Source organism: Myxine glutinosa, chromosome 11, assembly GCF_964187855.1.
Source record: "Myxine glutinosa chromosome 11, kmMyxGlut1.1, whole genome shotgun sequence".
Taxonomy (NCBI): Eukaryota; Metazoa; Chordata; class Myxini; order Myxiniformes; family Myxinidae; genus Myxine; species Myxine glutinosa.
Window position 1 is genome coordinate 88,404,762 of NC_136271.1, and position 15,967 is coordinate 88,420,728.

The following is a 15,967-nucleotide window of genomic DNA, read 5'->3' on the forward strand; positions in this document are numbered from 1 at the left end:
CAATCCATGGAGGTATCTCCCAGTTGGTGTAACCATGGAACACTAGTCAACCCAGAAAGTTTCCGATGTGGTCACATGGTTTGATAAAGAGTTTTAGAAGTGAAGAGACAAGAGAATACACAATCGATTAGGTGATTGAGAGGGAGAGGTATGAGACTATTAAAAAATATATATTATTGAGTGTAAATGGAGAGGTGGTGGGGGTTGAGCCCCAACTATTGCCAGAGCATCAGCGCTTCCACAACATGTCATAAATGCTTCAAGCACAAAGATGATTCAGGTTAATCACACACACACACACACACACACACACACACACACACACACACACATATATATATACACATGCGTGCGCACACACGCGCGCACATACACGCACACACACACACACACGCGTGCACCCACACATACACACACACAAACACACCCACACATATATACATGTGTGCACACACACAAACACACACACACACACACACACACATATATACATGTGTGCACACACACACACATGTACATGTGTGCACACACAGACACATATACATGTGTGCACACACACACACATATATACATGTGTGCACACACACACACATATACATGTGTACACACACACACACACACACACACACGTCAAAATAGCAACCTGTCCAATATTAATTATAGTCATGATAAATTATAGTCATGACAAATTATAGTCATGATAAATAATAGTCATGACAAATTATAGTCATGATAAATTATAGTTATATGATAAATTATAGTCATGATAAATTATAGTCATGATAAATTATAGTCATGATAAATAATAGTCATGACAAATTATAGTCATGATAAATAATAGTCATGACAAATTATAGTCATGATAAATTATAGTCATGATAAATTATAGTCATGATAAATTATAGTCATGATAAATTATAGTCATGATAAATTATAGTCATGATAAATAATAGTCATGACAAATTATAGTCATGATAAATTATAGTCATGATAAATTAGTCATGAGAAATAATAGTCATGAAAATCATAGTCATGATAAATTATAGTCATGATAAATTATAATCATGATAAATTATAGTCATGATAAATTATAATCATGATAAATTATAGTCATGATAAATTATAATCATGATAAATTATAGTCATGATAAATTATAGTCCGTATAACCCTTCCGTTTCCGGTCTTGCTGGCGACGGTTCGTTTTTTCGCAGGTCTCCACGCTCTCCATCGAAATCGAAGTTAAGTCATTGTTCCAATTTGTATTTTCGTTATAACTGTATTTCTTTTATGGTGTATGTACGTTTATTGTCCCGTCAAAGATTTTCGGTGCAAATCTTTCATACCTGTATTGAAAATCGCGTTAATTCGTGTCGTCTCGAGGTCTTGTACAGTGTACACTGTACAACCTTGAGGCTTTGTTTTTCTCTCAGCGCCTGTTGTTTGTGATCCAATAACTTTCGTTCTCTGTTTTCGCAGTCTTTCCACCCCAAAGCCTACTTCCTTATGTAAATCTCAACTCAAAAAAAAGAAAAAAAAAAGACTACCTTCTCTGTGCTCATTCGTTTATTCATTCTTATTCGTTCGTTCGTTCTTCGACCACGTGTTTCTCCCCCATTTCCCCAGATAGATTGTCAAATTTCAATTCGTTATTTTATCGTCCATGCGATATTGTTTGATTATAGTTAGTTTTGGTTTGAATTTCCTGTAACTCCTAATTAATTAATCGTTTTCTGCCCTTGTGTGTGGCCTTGTAGTTGTACCCCCGTCGGTGTTTTGTTAACTTAAGTGTGTTTTGCTTGGCTCTTGGTTTTTTCCCTTCTACCCCGAACATAATACTGTCTAACGTTCTAATTCCCCACCCCCCCCCCCAAAAAAAAACAAAAACAAAAACAAAAACATTTATTTTATTTTCTCCACGTGTACTGTTGTCTCATCCTGTATTTTCTGTCCAGGTGTGCTGTTCGCCCCACCCCCATTATCTCCTTGCCATCCACCGTTTGCCCTGTTCACGTGACTCGTGGTGGTCCCTCTCGGCTCTCCCCCCGTTGGTATTTTTGTGCATATAAGATTGTTCATAGTTCTGTTTAAATATTTTTAAATATGTTTAACCTTTCCCCTTCTGTTTTTTATTCAGTGGTATATTACAACACGCTGTTTTTCTTCCTATTTAAAAGGCTTTTCTCAATTTCCTCTCCAACTCATTCCACTTCAAAAAAAAGAAATTCAATATCTTATACGTCTCCCTCACTACATGGTCTAAATTCACATTCATTCCATCCCTCCTCCATCATCCTGAACCGGATTGCTAACTTGAAAATCACAACAAACCCAATTTGTTATCAATGTTCGTCTTTCATTAATCATCCACTTTCTAAACTCCCCTCTTGCCCCTCCCATCCAAATCCCCCCCCTTGCACCTACACTCCGAAACTTCCCCCTTGCCCCTCCACTCTTAAACTCCCCCCTTGCCCCTCCACTCCTGAACTCCCCCCTTGCCCTTCCCCTCCTAAACTTCCCCTTTGCCCCTCCCCTCCTAATCCCCCCCCTTGCCCCTCCACTCCTGATCTCCCCCCTTTCCCCTTCCCTCCAAAACTCCCCCCTTGCCCCTCCCCTCCTAAACTCCCCCCTCACTCCTCCCCTTCAAAACTCCCCCCCAATCCCTCCCATTCAATTCTCCCCCCATACCATTCCTCTCCAATTCTCTCTCCTCCCCCCTCCTCCTCCAAGCTGCCTCCTCCCCACTTCGTCTCCCTTCTATCTCATACCTCCACCCCCCCAAACCTTCTACTTTCCTCTGCCCCCCCTCAAACAACCCCTCACTGTGCCGCATCCCTTCACCAGCAAACCTTTCATCCTCCTCATCCTTCCCTTTCTTGGAACTCTTCTGCAACATCTGAAACACTATCAACTGCTCTCCCTACCTCCCCCTCTCATCCTTCATCTTACCCTACTCCTCCCCTCCCCTGTCCTGTACCCGATGCTCCCCCTCTCTCTTCATTAACGGTATGGACCTCAAACATCCGGGGCCTTCGCTCAAACCTGACTGATCTCTCCATACAGGTTGCTTCTGACAATCCAGACTTGATCTGCTTAACAGAGACTTTCCTCCTTCAAGATGTCTCTGATTCCTTAATATCTCTTCCTGGTTACTCCCTCCTCCGGTATGATAGACCTGAGCCTCGGCCTGGTGGTGGGGTGGCTATCTTTGTCAAAAACTCTTCCTCACTCTCCTTGCACTGCTCTCTTTCCTCCTCACCCGCAGGAGTACCTCTGGTTACGGCTTCCTCTCCGCTCCCACCTTTTGTTCATATGTGTTCTGTACCGTCCCCCAAACAGTGATGACTCCATCTACATTTCAATGTCTGACAACATGGACCAACTTCTATCCACTCATCCCAACTCTCTCTTCCTCATATGTGGTGACTTCAACTGTCATCATGCCACCTGGTTGGGTGTGGGTTCCTCTCTCACTAGTCATGGCACCTCAGCAAAGGACTTCTGTGACTCACTGGGATTGACACAATCTGTCAATTTCCCGACCCGGATCTCAGCCAATGGAGTATCTTCTCTTCTAGACTTGGTTATGACAAACTTCCCTGCTAATGTCTGCTGCTCTTCTTCTGCTCCAATCGGTTCTTCTGATCATGTGCTTGTCAAAGTGGACATCTCTCTGGCCATTCTCAGAGAGCCTCCTCAGCGTCGACGAGTCTGGCATTTCACTCAGGCCGACTGGGACGGTCTTCAAGCAGCCATCAATCGTCTGGATTGGTCTCCCATCTCCACTGCCTCTGACATCAATTCTTCCTGGGAATTCTTCCAAAGCAAACTGATCTCTCTCATGCACAGATTTATCCCATCTCGCCTTCAATTGGCTTACCCTTCCTCCCGTCCATGGTACACTGAATCTTGTGGTGAGGCAGTTGCCCTGAAACAACTTGCCTTTGCCTCTTGGAAGGCTAATCCAACTGAAGGAAATCTCAGTTCCTTCCACCAAGCTCGGAACAAGTGTGTGTCTACCCTCAGGAGTGCCAGGAAGCACTATCTCTCCTCACTCAAGAATGAACTCTCAAACCTGTCTCCTTCCTCCAAATCCTGGTGGCGTCTGGTCAAATCCGTTTCTGGTGTTTGTTCCCCCTCCATCCCCTCCCTTACCTCAAATGGCCACACAGTTGACATCGCACGTGACAAAGCCGAATGCCTCAACTCTGTGTTCGCCTCGAAATCCTTAGTCCCAAACCCATCTCTCTCTGTTCCCACCTTTCCCAGTCGAACCCAAATGCTCCTGGACTCTGTGTCCTTCTCTCCTGACAAGGTGGAGGAGTTTTTGTCAAACATCGACTCTGATTCTGCAACTGGACCAGACGGCATCAGCCCACGGGTCCTAAAATCCTGCTCTGCCGCTCTATCTCACCCTCTCTCTGTTCTTTTCACCCTTTCTTTTGCTCAAGGTCATCTGCCAGCATCCTGGAAATCAGCTAACATTACCGCTTTACACAAAAAAGGTGCAAAAACAGATCCTTGCAACTACAGACCAATCAGCCTGCTCCCAATTATCAGCAAAGTCATGGAATCCATCATTGCTTCGGATATGAAATCTTTCCTCTTCTCCAATGGCTTGATCTCTGATCATCAATTTGGTTTCAGACCAGGTCACTCTACTCTGGACATGCTGCTTCTGCTGTCTCAACAATGGATGGAGGTCCTGAATGCCAAACAGGAAATCAGAGCTGTCTCCCTTGACATATCAAGGGCCTTTGATACGGTCTGGCACCCAGCTCTGCTCACCAAACTCTCCTCCTATGGTATCCATGGAAATCTCCATGCATGGCTTGCGGACTTCCTCTCTGGTCGTAGTCAACGTGTGGCCCTGAATGGATTTCTCTCATCTCCCCTTCCTGTTCAGGCTGGAGTTCCCCAAGGAAGTGTGCTGGGCCCTGTGCTTTTTCTGGTCTTTATCAATGATCTCTCTGACTCTCTGGAAAATCCTCTCTATCTCTTTGCTGATGACTCCACTCTCTGCCGCTCCATTCCTCTTCCCTCAGATAGGCAGTCTGCAGCCTCCTCACTCTCTGAAGACCTGGACAAAATCACAGACTGGTCAAACAAGTGGAACATGTCTTTCAATCCTGCCAAATCTCACTCTCTTACTATGTCTCTCCGAAAAGATCGACTGGACAACCCTCCCATCTACTTTCTCAACAATCCTCTCCAAGAAGTTCTGTCACTCAAGCTTTTGGGTCTCACTATCTGCCATGATCTTTCTTGGGAAAACCACATTTCCAAGCTGGCCTCCAAAGCCAGTCGCCGACTGGGCATCCTCCGTCGTGCGAAGTCCTTCCTCGGCACACCTGAGCTCCTCACCACATACAAGGCTTTCATCCGCAGCTCAATGGAATACTGTTCTCCCCTATGGGCTGGTGCTCCTGCCTCACACCTGGCTCGGCTTCACGCTGTTGAATCCAAAGCTTTCAAAATCATTGGAATCTCCCGCGATGAAGCTATCTCTGAGGGCCTTTCACTCACTCACCGCAGGCAGGTAGGTGGTCTTTCTGTCTTCTACCGACTCCTCTCCGGCCTTGCTCCCCCAGCTCTCTCCGTGCTCTGTCCCCCAAATATTCCTACAGGTCGCACAAGATCTGCCAGCAACCCTCTGATGGTTAAACTGCCGAAATCTCGGCTCTCTGCTCACCTTCACTCTTTCATTCCTCTTTTCTCCCGCCTGTGGAACAAACTCCCACACTCCCTTCAATCCCTCTCCTCCCTCCAGGTCTTTAAAACAGCTGTTCACCACCATCTCTTATCTTCCCCCATCCATAACCTTGATCTTTTCTACCCCCACTAATTCACCCCAGATCCACCTTGTTTGAAATTCCAACTTATTTCCTGGAAATCCTGGCAGTGTCCATATGTTTATACCTCTCCCACCCCCCCCCCCTTCACATGCCTCCCCCCCTTCACATGCCTCCCCCCTTCACATGCCTCCCCCCCAAAGCCCTCTCCCTCCCACAGATCTCTCGATGTCTCCATGTCTCTCGGTCCCTGCTCTCAAATGTTGTGTTTGTGTCCTTCCCCCTCTCTCCCCATCTTGTCTACCGCTCCCGATGTTATTTGTTTTATGTGTCTGTTTGTCTTTCTGTGTGATTAATTTTCGCTCTTTCACGAGCCTCGATCTTGTATACAAAAAAAAAAAAAAAAAAAATAGTCATGATAAATTATAGTCATGATAAATTATAGTCATGATAAATTATAATCATGATAAATTATAGTCATGATAAATTATAGTCATGATAAATTATAGTCATGATAAATTATAGTCATGATGAATTATAATCATGATAAATTATAGTCATGATAAATTATAATCATGATAAATTATAGTCATGATAAATTATAGTCATGATAAATTATAGTCATGATAAATAATAGTCATGACAAATTATAGTCATGATAAATTATAGTCATGATAAATTATAGTCATGATAAATTATAGTCATGAGAAATAATAGTCATGAAAATCATAGTCATGATAAATTATAGTCATGATAAATTATAGTCATGATGAATTATAATCATGATAAATTATAGTCATGATAAATTATAGTCATGAAAAATTATAATCATGATAAATTATAGTCATGATAAATTATAATCATGATAAATTATAGTCATGATAAATTATAGTCATGATAAATTATAGTCATGATGAATTATAATCATGATAAATTATAGTCATGATAAATTATAGTCATGAAAAATTATAATCATGATAAATTATAGTCATGATAAATTATAATCATGATAAAGTATAGTCATGATAAATTATAGTCATGATAAATTATAGTCATGATGAATTATAATCATGATAAATTATAGTCATGATAAATTATAGTCATGAAAAATAATCATGATAAATTATAGTCATGATAAATTATAGTCATGATAAATTATAGTCATGATGAATTATAATCATGATAAATTATAGTCATGATAAATTATAGTCATGAAAAATTATAATCATGATAAATTATAGTCATGATAAATTATAATCATGATAAATTATAGTCATGATAAATTATAGTCATGATAAATTATAGTCATGATAAATTATAGTCATGATGAATTATAATCATGATAAATTATAGTCATGATAAATTATAGTCATGAAAAATTATAATCATGATAAATTATAGTCATGATAAATTATAATCATGATAAAGTACTGTATAATACAATTGCCTTGTTAATATACCAGGTCTGATTATATAAAATCTTACCCTTTAATACACCCACACTCGGAAACAAAACTTAAACACAAATAAACAGAAGGTAAAAAGATCAAAGACCATGAACCATATCATGACACAAAGCCCACTCACAAAAAATTCCAGAATTCAGGAATCAGAATCGTAATTTGTTGAACCTTGAAAAGGTGCCGAATGCCTTACACAGCTTACACTGGTAGCACAAGTACAGTACAAGCAGTTACTTGCACCGTAGGTATGAAAAAAAAGAAGAAGATGATCACAGGGATTGTGTCATCTCCATGGATCACAGTTGGGGGTGACACCTCACGATCTCTGCAGAGCTCGTGTTAGGTGTGACCTTTGAAGATCTAAACGTGTCAGTGTCAGCAGGCAGGCCTGATTTATGCGCGAGATCTTCACTTCCAAGGCGTCATTCATTGTGCATCCCCCACCATCTGTGCCAAATACACTTTCATTTTCTTCTCTTCCTCTTCTGCGTTCTTTCCTTTACTAATTCAAATTCCTTGGTCCTCCAGTTTGCTTGGCTCTCGATAATTTACCCGAGTGTACACCTGAAGCCATACATGACCAAACTTACCTTGAAAACTCTCACGTTCTCAACGCTTTCGACAATAAACTGCCATTCTTCAAAGAGAAAGGTTTTGTGATTCCGGACAGTTTGTGATTATTTAGGAAATCGTGAATTTGAGATACATCAGCATGGAAAATATCGACTTTGCAGCCCATCTCGAAAATACTAAATATTTATCATATCAGTGAGTGAGTGCGTGCGTGAGCCAGTCAGTGAGTGAGTGAGTGTGTGAATGAGTGAGGAGTCAGTGAGTGAGGAGTCAGTGAATCAGTGAGTGAGTGAGTGAGTGAGTGTGTGAATGAGTGAGGAGTCAGTGAGTGAGGAGTCAGTGAATCAGTGAGTGAGTGAGTGTGTGAATGAGTGAGGAGTCAGTGAGTGAGGAGTCAGTGAATCAGTGAGTGAGTGAGTGAGTGAGTGAGGAGTCAGTGAGTGAGGAGTCAATGAATCAGTGAGTGAGTGAGTGAATCAGTAAGTGAGTGATTGAGTGAGCCCAACTCGAAAATATGAAATATTTATTACATCAGTGAGTGAGTGCGTGAGTGAGCCAGTCAGTCAAGTCAGTGAGTAAGTGGGTGGGTGAGTGAGTGAGTGTGTGAATGAGTGAGGCAGTGAGTGAGTGAATCAATGAGTGAGTGAATGAGTGAATCAGTGAGTGAGTAAATCAGTAAGTGAGTGAATCAGTAAGTGAGTGAGTCAGTGAGCCAGTCAGCCAGTGAGTGAGTGAGTCTGTGAGTGAGTGAGTCAGTCAGTGAGTCAGTGAGTGAGTGAGTCAGTCAACCAGTAAGTGAGTGAGTCAGTCAGTAAGTGAGTGAGTCAGTGAGTGAGTCAGTGAGTGAGTGAGCGAGTGAGTGAGCAAGTGAGTCAGTCAGCAAGTGAGTGAGTGAGTGAGTCAGTGAGTGAGTGAGTCAGTGAGTGGGTCATGAGTGGGTCATGAGTGAGTGAGTAAGTCAGTGAGTGAGTGATTCAGTGAGTGAGTGAGTGGGTCATGAGTGAGTAAGTCAGTGAGTGAGTCAGTCACTGAGTCAGACACAGTGAGAAGAACATACTGAAGCACAGTGAGAAGAACATACTGAAGCACATTGAGAAGAATATACTGAAGCACATTGAGAAGAACATACTGAAGCATACTGAACATACTGAAGTCAGTGAGTCAGTGATTCAGTGAGTGAGTGAGTGAGTGAGTCAGTCAGTGAGTGAGTGAGTGAGTCAGTGAGTGAGTGAGTGAGTCAGTGAGTGAGTGAGTGAGTCAGTGAGTGAGTGAGTGAGTGAGTGAGGTCAGTGAGTGAGTTAGTGAGTCAGTGAGTGAGTCAGTGAGTGAGTGAGTGAGTGGGCCATGAGTGAGTGAGTGTGTCAGTGAGTGCATCATGAGTGAGTGAGTCAGTGAGTGGGTGATTCAGTGAGTGAGTGAGTCAGTGAGTGAGTGATTCAGTGAGAGTGATTCAGTGAGTGAGTGAGTGAGTCATGAGTGAGTGAGTGAGTCAGTGAGTGAGTGAGTGAGTGGGTCAGTGAGTGAGTCAGTCACTGAGTCAGACACAGTGAGAAGAACATCTTGAAGCACAGTGAGAAGACACATACTGAAGCACAGTGAGAAGAACATACTGAAGCACATTGTGAAGAACATACTGAAGCACATTGAGAAGAACATACTGAAGTACATTGAGAAGAACATACTGAAGCACATTGAGAAGAACATACTGAAGCACATTGAGAAGAACATACTGAAGCACAATGAGAAGAACATACTGAAGCACATTGAGAAGAACATACTGAAGCACAATGAGAAGAACATGCTGAAGCACAGTGCGACAAACATAGTGAAGCACAGTGAGAAGAACATACTGAAGCACATTGAGAAGAACATGCTGAAGCACATTGAGAAGAACATGCTGAAGCACATTGAGAAGAACATGCTGAAGCACATTGAGAAGCACATGCTGAAGCACATTGAGAATGACATGCTGAAGCACATTGAGAATGACATGCTGAAGCACATTGAGAAGGACATACTGAAGCACATTGAGAAGAACATACTGAAGCACAATGAGAAGAACATACTGAAGCACATTGAGAAGAACATACTGAAGCACATTGAGAAGAACATACTGAAGCACAATGAGAAGAACATACTGAAGCACAGTGAGAAGAACATACTGAAGCATATTGAGAAGAACATGCTGAAGCACATTGCAACAAACATACTGAAGCACATTGAGAAGCACATTGAGAAGAACATTGCGACAAACATACTGAAACACATTGAGAAGCACATTGAGAAGAACATACTGAAGCACAGTGAGCTGAGTGAGCTCCAGTATGTGTGTGTTTTGCAGGAAAACAAACCAACCTTGGGTCAAGGCACAACTCCACGATGAAAGAAAATAACAGTACGATGCAGGAGCAGATGATGGCCGCACCACTCTGCTTCTCTTTTTCCACTGAAAAGAGGGTCTCCATCCCTTTGTCGAGGAAACGCATGGACAACGGATTCATGCGTTTCATTTTGATCCTGGACGAAACATCAGCCAAAACAATCATATGACTTTTAAAGACTCAAATCTGAAAAGGCAAAGTAAAGTTTTATGTTTGTTAATGTGAACCTTGTGATCATATAGTACAGCCTTATTCTCAATCCCCATCACTCCCTGGGAATTATACTCCACTTCGGTAGACAAGCTCCACGGCACTGGCAGCTACATCCACCCATGCAAAAGTGAACAACAGTGATTCAAATTTGACCTGGATTGTCGTTTATCACTAAGCTTGTATATACAGACTTGGCATTTAATATGGAATATTTTTTTTGTGGGGGTGAACTTACTTTTCAAGATGACTTAGAACCAAAAGTTCATTGGAATTATGTTGACATTATTCTAGATTTGTTAATGTGACCTTTAAAAGAAACAAAAACCACATTTGACATTTCAAAGCAAATAAATTGATCCTTGAAAGTGATGTAAACTGATATCGAACTCAATTCATGGACAGTACTGTGTTAAACTTCTGTGCGTTTTCCAGAAGTATCTCTTTACTTTGCACATTAGCCAAAAAATTATTTTAACAAAAACAAAAGTTACATTACGACTGGGATTCCGCACAGTAAAATTACAGTTCAGTACTTCGTGTAACCCCCACGAGCATTCAGGAGAGCACGTACACGTTGAGGCATGCTGTTCACGAGATTTGTCAAGGTTTGGACAGGAATCGCTTGCCATGCAGTTACAATAGCCTGCTGCAATTCACGCACAGAGGCAGGCTGCTGGTCCAAGTTGTCGATTTGACGCATTAATTCTGCCAACAAGTTCTCTATCGGATTCATATCCGGGGACATGGCAGGCCACTCCATATGCTCGACACCACGGTCAGCAAGAAAGTGTTGGATCATGCGAGCACGATGAGGCCGTGCATTGTCATCTTGGAAGACAAAGTTTCCTCGAAAGGCTGCACAAACAAATGGAAGCAATGTTTCTTCCAGAATGGCCCTGTGCTTGAACTGGTTCAGGTTTCCATTCAGAACAACCAGGTCAGGTTTGCCCCCTGCATGAAAATCAGCCCAAACGGTCACCCCACCACCTCCAGCTTGGACTCTTGGCACTATACAATCTCTGTTGTAGGCTTCATGCACTTCTCTGCGCACTCGGACGCGGCCATATTGACGATAGACCAGAAATCTAGACTCGTCACTGAAGATCACGTGATTCCAGTGTCCTGGCTGCCATTGACGGTGCTCTCTGGCCCACTGCAATCGGCGCTGGCGGTGTTGTCTGGTCAGACGTGGCTTTCTCAGGGGACGCCTGGCACGATAGCCTGCTTGAACCAGTCGTTGGTTGACTAGCCTTCTGGATACAGGCACATTTGTCAGTTGCTGCCACTCAGCCCTAAGCTGATTAGCTGACTTGGTACGGCCATTGCGGACTAACCGGTGCAGCTGGCCATCATCCCTCCTTGTGGTTCTGCGGGGACGTCCTGACCTCGGTATTGGAGTAGGGACACCCCTCTGAGCATTTCGTTTCAGGATCTTTGACACCTGACCTTGAGTGATGCCATACTGCCGAGCAATAGCACGCTGTTTCATGCCGGAATTTCGTAAAGCCACCACTAAATGACAAACAGCATTGTCGAGTTGACGGACCATCTCCAGGAGAAGCGGCAATAACTTTTGTAGACGTGCAGCAGTTGTTTTCCACTAATACAGAACGCAACAACCCTTATATACCCGATTGTGAAGCCAATCGTTAAATGTACCTGTCCGTACATTTTGTCACGCCGCCTGTGATATAATCCTGTTGTTGACTTCTTGCTGCGGCAGACAATCAGTGACATGGTTCTTTTAACAAATAAATCACCGAAGCGTAAATGAAACTCACCAGATTGATATACCGAGTTCAGAAAGTAAACCCAAGTCAAGAAAAAAAAAATATTCCATATTAAATGCCAAGTCTGTATATGTGTTGTCTGTGTTGTGTTGTGTTGTCTTGTCAATGAACTACTTCCTCAAACTTTTGTGAAATCGTACCAAACTTCTGGTATGCACCTATCTCTCCGGTCGGTATGTCCTAAGGGTGTTTTTTTGAAAAAAAATTCCAATTTTTTTGAACCCAGGCCCAGCTATAAACTGCCATTCTGGTGTTTCATGGGCAGAGCCAGGCATCAATGTGTGCGCCGTCCTTCGGATGCACGTTAAACTCGGAATCCTGCCTGTCAGCATCAGTGGGTGTAAATTAACGATCCTCTGGTGTTCTTCGTGAAGATTAGGCGAGTTATCACCAGCACTCTGAACAGATTGCAAATTCCTGCTCTAACCTACAAGTGTGACTGCATCAGTGACACTGCCACACTCACAGCAAACCATATAATGCAAACATATAGCCAGGTGCTGCTATGAAAGAACAAGATAATATATAATCACGCCAGGTAATCTTTCCCATACCATCGGTTCAACCAATCATCGGAAAATTTCAACAGGCTTGATGTTTATAAGGATCAGAAATTCAATAATAATTCCCTTTTTCGTCCTCTTTATTACTTGCAAAATCGAAGATATTCTGTCTGTCTGTTGGTTTATTTGTTTGTCACTGGCCTACAGGTCACAATTCTAAACCGATCGTCACGAAACTTCACCAAGTTGTATAGGTCGTCCCAATTGAGAAGCCGATTGATTTTGAGGTCAAAGGTCATCTTGAGGTCAAATTTCTAAAATCGCCATTTTTAATCCGATTGACTTGAAAATTGAACAGCATTTATATATTGAGTCAATAAATAGGAAAACCAACTATTTTTGAGGTCAAAAGGTCAAAGGTCAACTCAAGGTCAAATTTCCAAAATCATGAATTTTCATCTAAAAACCCATCAATTTTCATCCGATTGACTTGAAAATTGAACAGCATTTGTATATTGCCTCAATGAATTGGGAACTAAACTATTTTTAAGGTCAAAATGTCAAAGGTCAATTCAAGGTCAAACTTCCAAAATCATCCATTTTCATCTTACAACCATCAATTTTCATCTGATTGACTTGGAAATTGAACAGCATTTGCACATTGAGTCACTAAATAGGACATCCAATTATTTTTGAGGTCAAAAGGTCAAAGATCAACTCAAGGTCAAACTTCCAAAATCATGAATTTTCATCTAAAAACCCATCAATTTTCATCCGATTGACTTGAAAATTGAACAGCATTTATATATTGCCTAAATGAATTGGGAACTAAACTATTTTTAAGGTCAAAAAGTCAAAGGTCAATTCAAGGTCAAACTTCCAAAATCATCCATTTTCATCTTTAAAACCATCAATTTTCAGCTGATTGACTTGGAAATTGAACAGCATTTGCACATTGACTCACTAAATAGGAAATCCAATTATTTTTGAGGTCAAAAGGTCAAAGGTCAACTCAAGGTCAAAATTCCAAAATCATAAATTTTAATCTGAAAAACCGTCAATTTTCATCCGATCGACTTGAAAATAGATCATTTGCATGGTGCTTCAGTGAATTGGGAAACCAACTATTTTTGATGCCAAAAGGTCAAAGGTCAACTCAAGGTCAAACTTCTACAATCATAATTTTTCATCTGAAAAATCATCACTTTTCATCCCATTGACCCGGGCTTTGACCAAGATCGTCAATTTTAATCTTCATGAAATTGACAATTTGCTGTATTAATGGAACCTTTGTGGGGGGGGGGGGGGGGGGGGGGGTAGGAGGGTGGATTTTGCAAGTATCGTGCTCTGCATGACGTCTTCTTGTTACTTGCAAAATCGAAGATTTTTCAAGCATATTGGTAGGTTGTTTGTTATTCTGTCTGTTTGTCTGTTTGTTTGTTTGTTTGTCATCAGCCTACAGGTCACGATTTTCAACCCATCTTCACCAAATGGTAGAGTTGGTCATAAGCAAGAAGCCGATTGTTTTTGGGGTCAAAATGTCAAAAAAGGCCAAAGGTCACCAACTTTGCCAAATTTCTAAAATCCTCAATTTTCATCTGATTGACTTGAAATTTGAAGAGGACTTGCATATCTCGTCACTGAATTCAACCACCCAGTATTTTGAGGTCAACATAGGCCAAAAGGTCAACATAGGCCAAATTTCTAAAATCCTCAAACACTGGCCAACATAGGCCAAAGCAAAAACACTGGTTGAAGACATGGACATTGTAGGTATATGTGATAAATCGTTTCTGCTTGCCCTCAGAAGCAACATCCACGAGGAGTGTTTGTGAAGTGTTGCAGGAGAACTCCAGAACGTAGAGCCCCATGAAGCAGCCGCCAACTTAGGTCCCCAACCATCCTTGGTGTAGGGTAGAGATAAAGAGATTCCCAACTTGGATGGACGGGCATGGGAGGCAAAAAAACCTCACGCCACGGATGTCCATGCGATTTTCCAAAGCAACAAATTGGAGTGAGTGGATTACTCGTCCATATATTTCCTTCCTTGATGTGTCACAGAAGGGCAGCCCAGCCATGCCAGGGACCTTGCTCATATTATGGGGCGGTGGGGCAAGGAAAAGATCGCATCCATGCGGTTTCATTGTAAAAGCCATGGAAGTAGGAGGGCAAACCTGCATAGCTTCTTCACTTTCGTAAGGCTTCTCCAGGTAATCCAGGCAATCAGGAGGCAGTGAATTTTTAAACTCTTGGAGTTTCCTAAAAGGAACTAGGAGGGCAAACCTGCATAGCTTCTTCACCTTCGTAAGGCTTCTCCAGGTAATCCAGGCAATCAGGAGGCAGTGAATTTTTTAACTCTTGGAGTTTCCTAAAAGGAACTCTTATTGTCTGCAGGTCTATCTTTGCTGCAAGTTCCTCAGGTGAGAGAATGCCATTCTTTCCATCCTTTAGGAGATCACCCACTGTGGATATATTTTTCAACAAGAGTTTTCTCCTTACACTGATGGAAGCTTGCAGTGGGGCTTGTAGTAGAGGATTCAAGAAAAGCGGCTCTTCCAGCAGGTCGTTCCCTGGGTGGGGACCATTTGTTCTGGCCATTTCAATTGTATACCAGGCCCTCAGCATTTCCTGATAAAAAGAAGGCAATGGGTAACTGGAAATGTTTTTGCAGTTGATACTGAAAATTTGCCTTTTATACCCTAGGCCGAGCACTTTACTGAAAAAGTACGATGCCAGCGTGCACCAATGTGGTGTTAGGTTCGCATAAAGGTAACGTTTAATTGCCTGTAGCCTGAAGGTGTAAAAGTGGCTTCGAAGGCAGGGAAAGCCCTGTCCACCTTCAGGAAGAGGATGCTCAGGATTCCCAGAGATACCCAATGCTTTCCATTCCAAAAGCAGTCCACCAACTTCCTTTGCATCTTAGCCAGAAACCAATCAGGAACACTTATGCAGGAAAGCCTGAACAACAGTTTGGGAAGGACAAATTGTTTCAGTAAAAGAGTTCTCCCATGTAAAGATAGCATCCTTAATAATCCATTCCAATCTCTCAGCTTCACCTGCATTTTCCCTTCTAGAGTGCTCCAATTGCGAATTGATGAGCCATTACGAGAGATTGACAAATAGACGCCCAAATGTTTGAGTTCCTGGTAACTCCATGTTAATTGCTGAAGCAGCATAGGGAGTTCGCCAATCTGCATTGTTCCAACCGGCAGTCCAGAGCTCTTCTGCCAGTTTATTTGAGCAGATAATGCTGC

General features: G+C 42.1%; 1 protein-coding gene across 1 annotated transcript in view; it reads right to left on the minus strand.

The window, feature by feature from the left end:
- The window catches only part of ADCY3 (adenylate cyclase 3), a gene marked incomplete in the record, with an annotated part of 286,396 nt that overhangs the window by 51,251 nt on the left and 219,178 nt on the right, over window positions 1-15,967 (minus strand). The window contains 1 exon segment of the mRNA XM_078786848.1: window positions 10,182-10,343. Coding sequence (XP_078642974.1) covers window positions 10,182-10,343 — 162 coding nt within the window.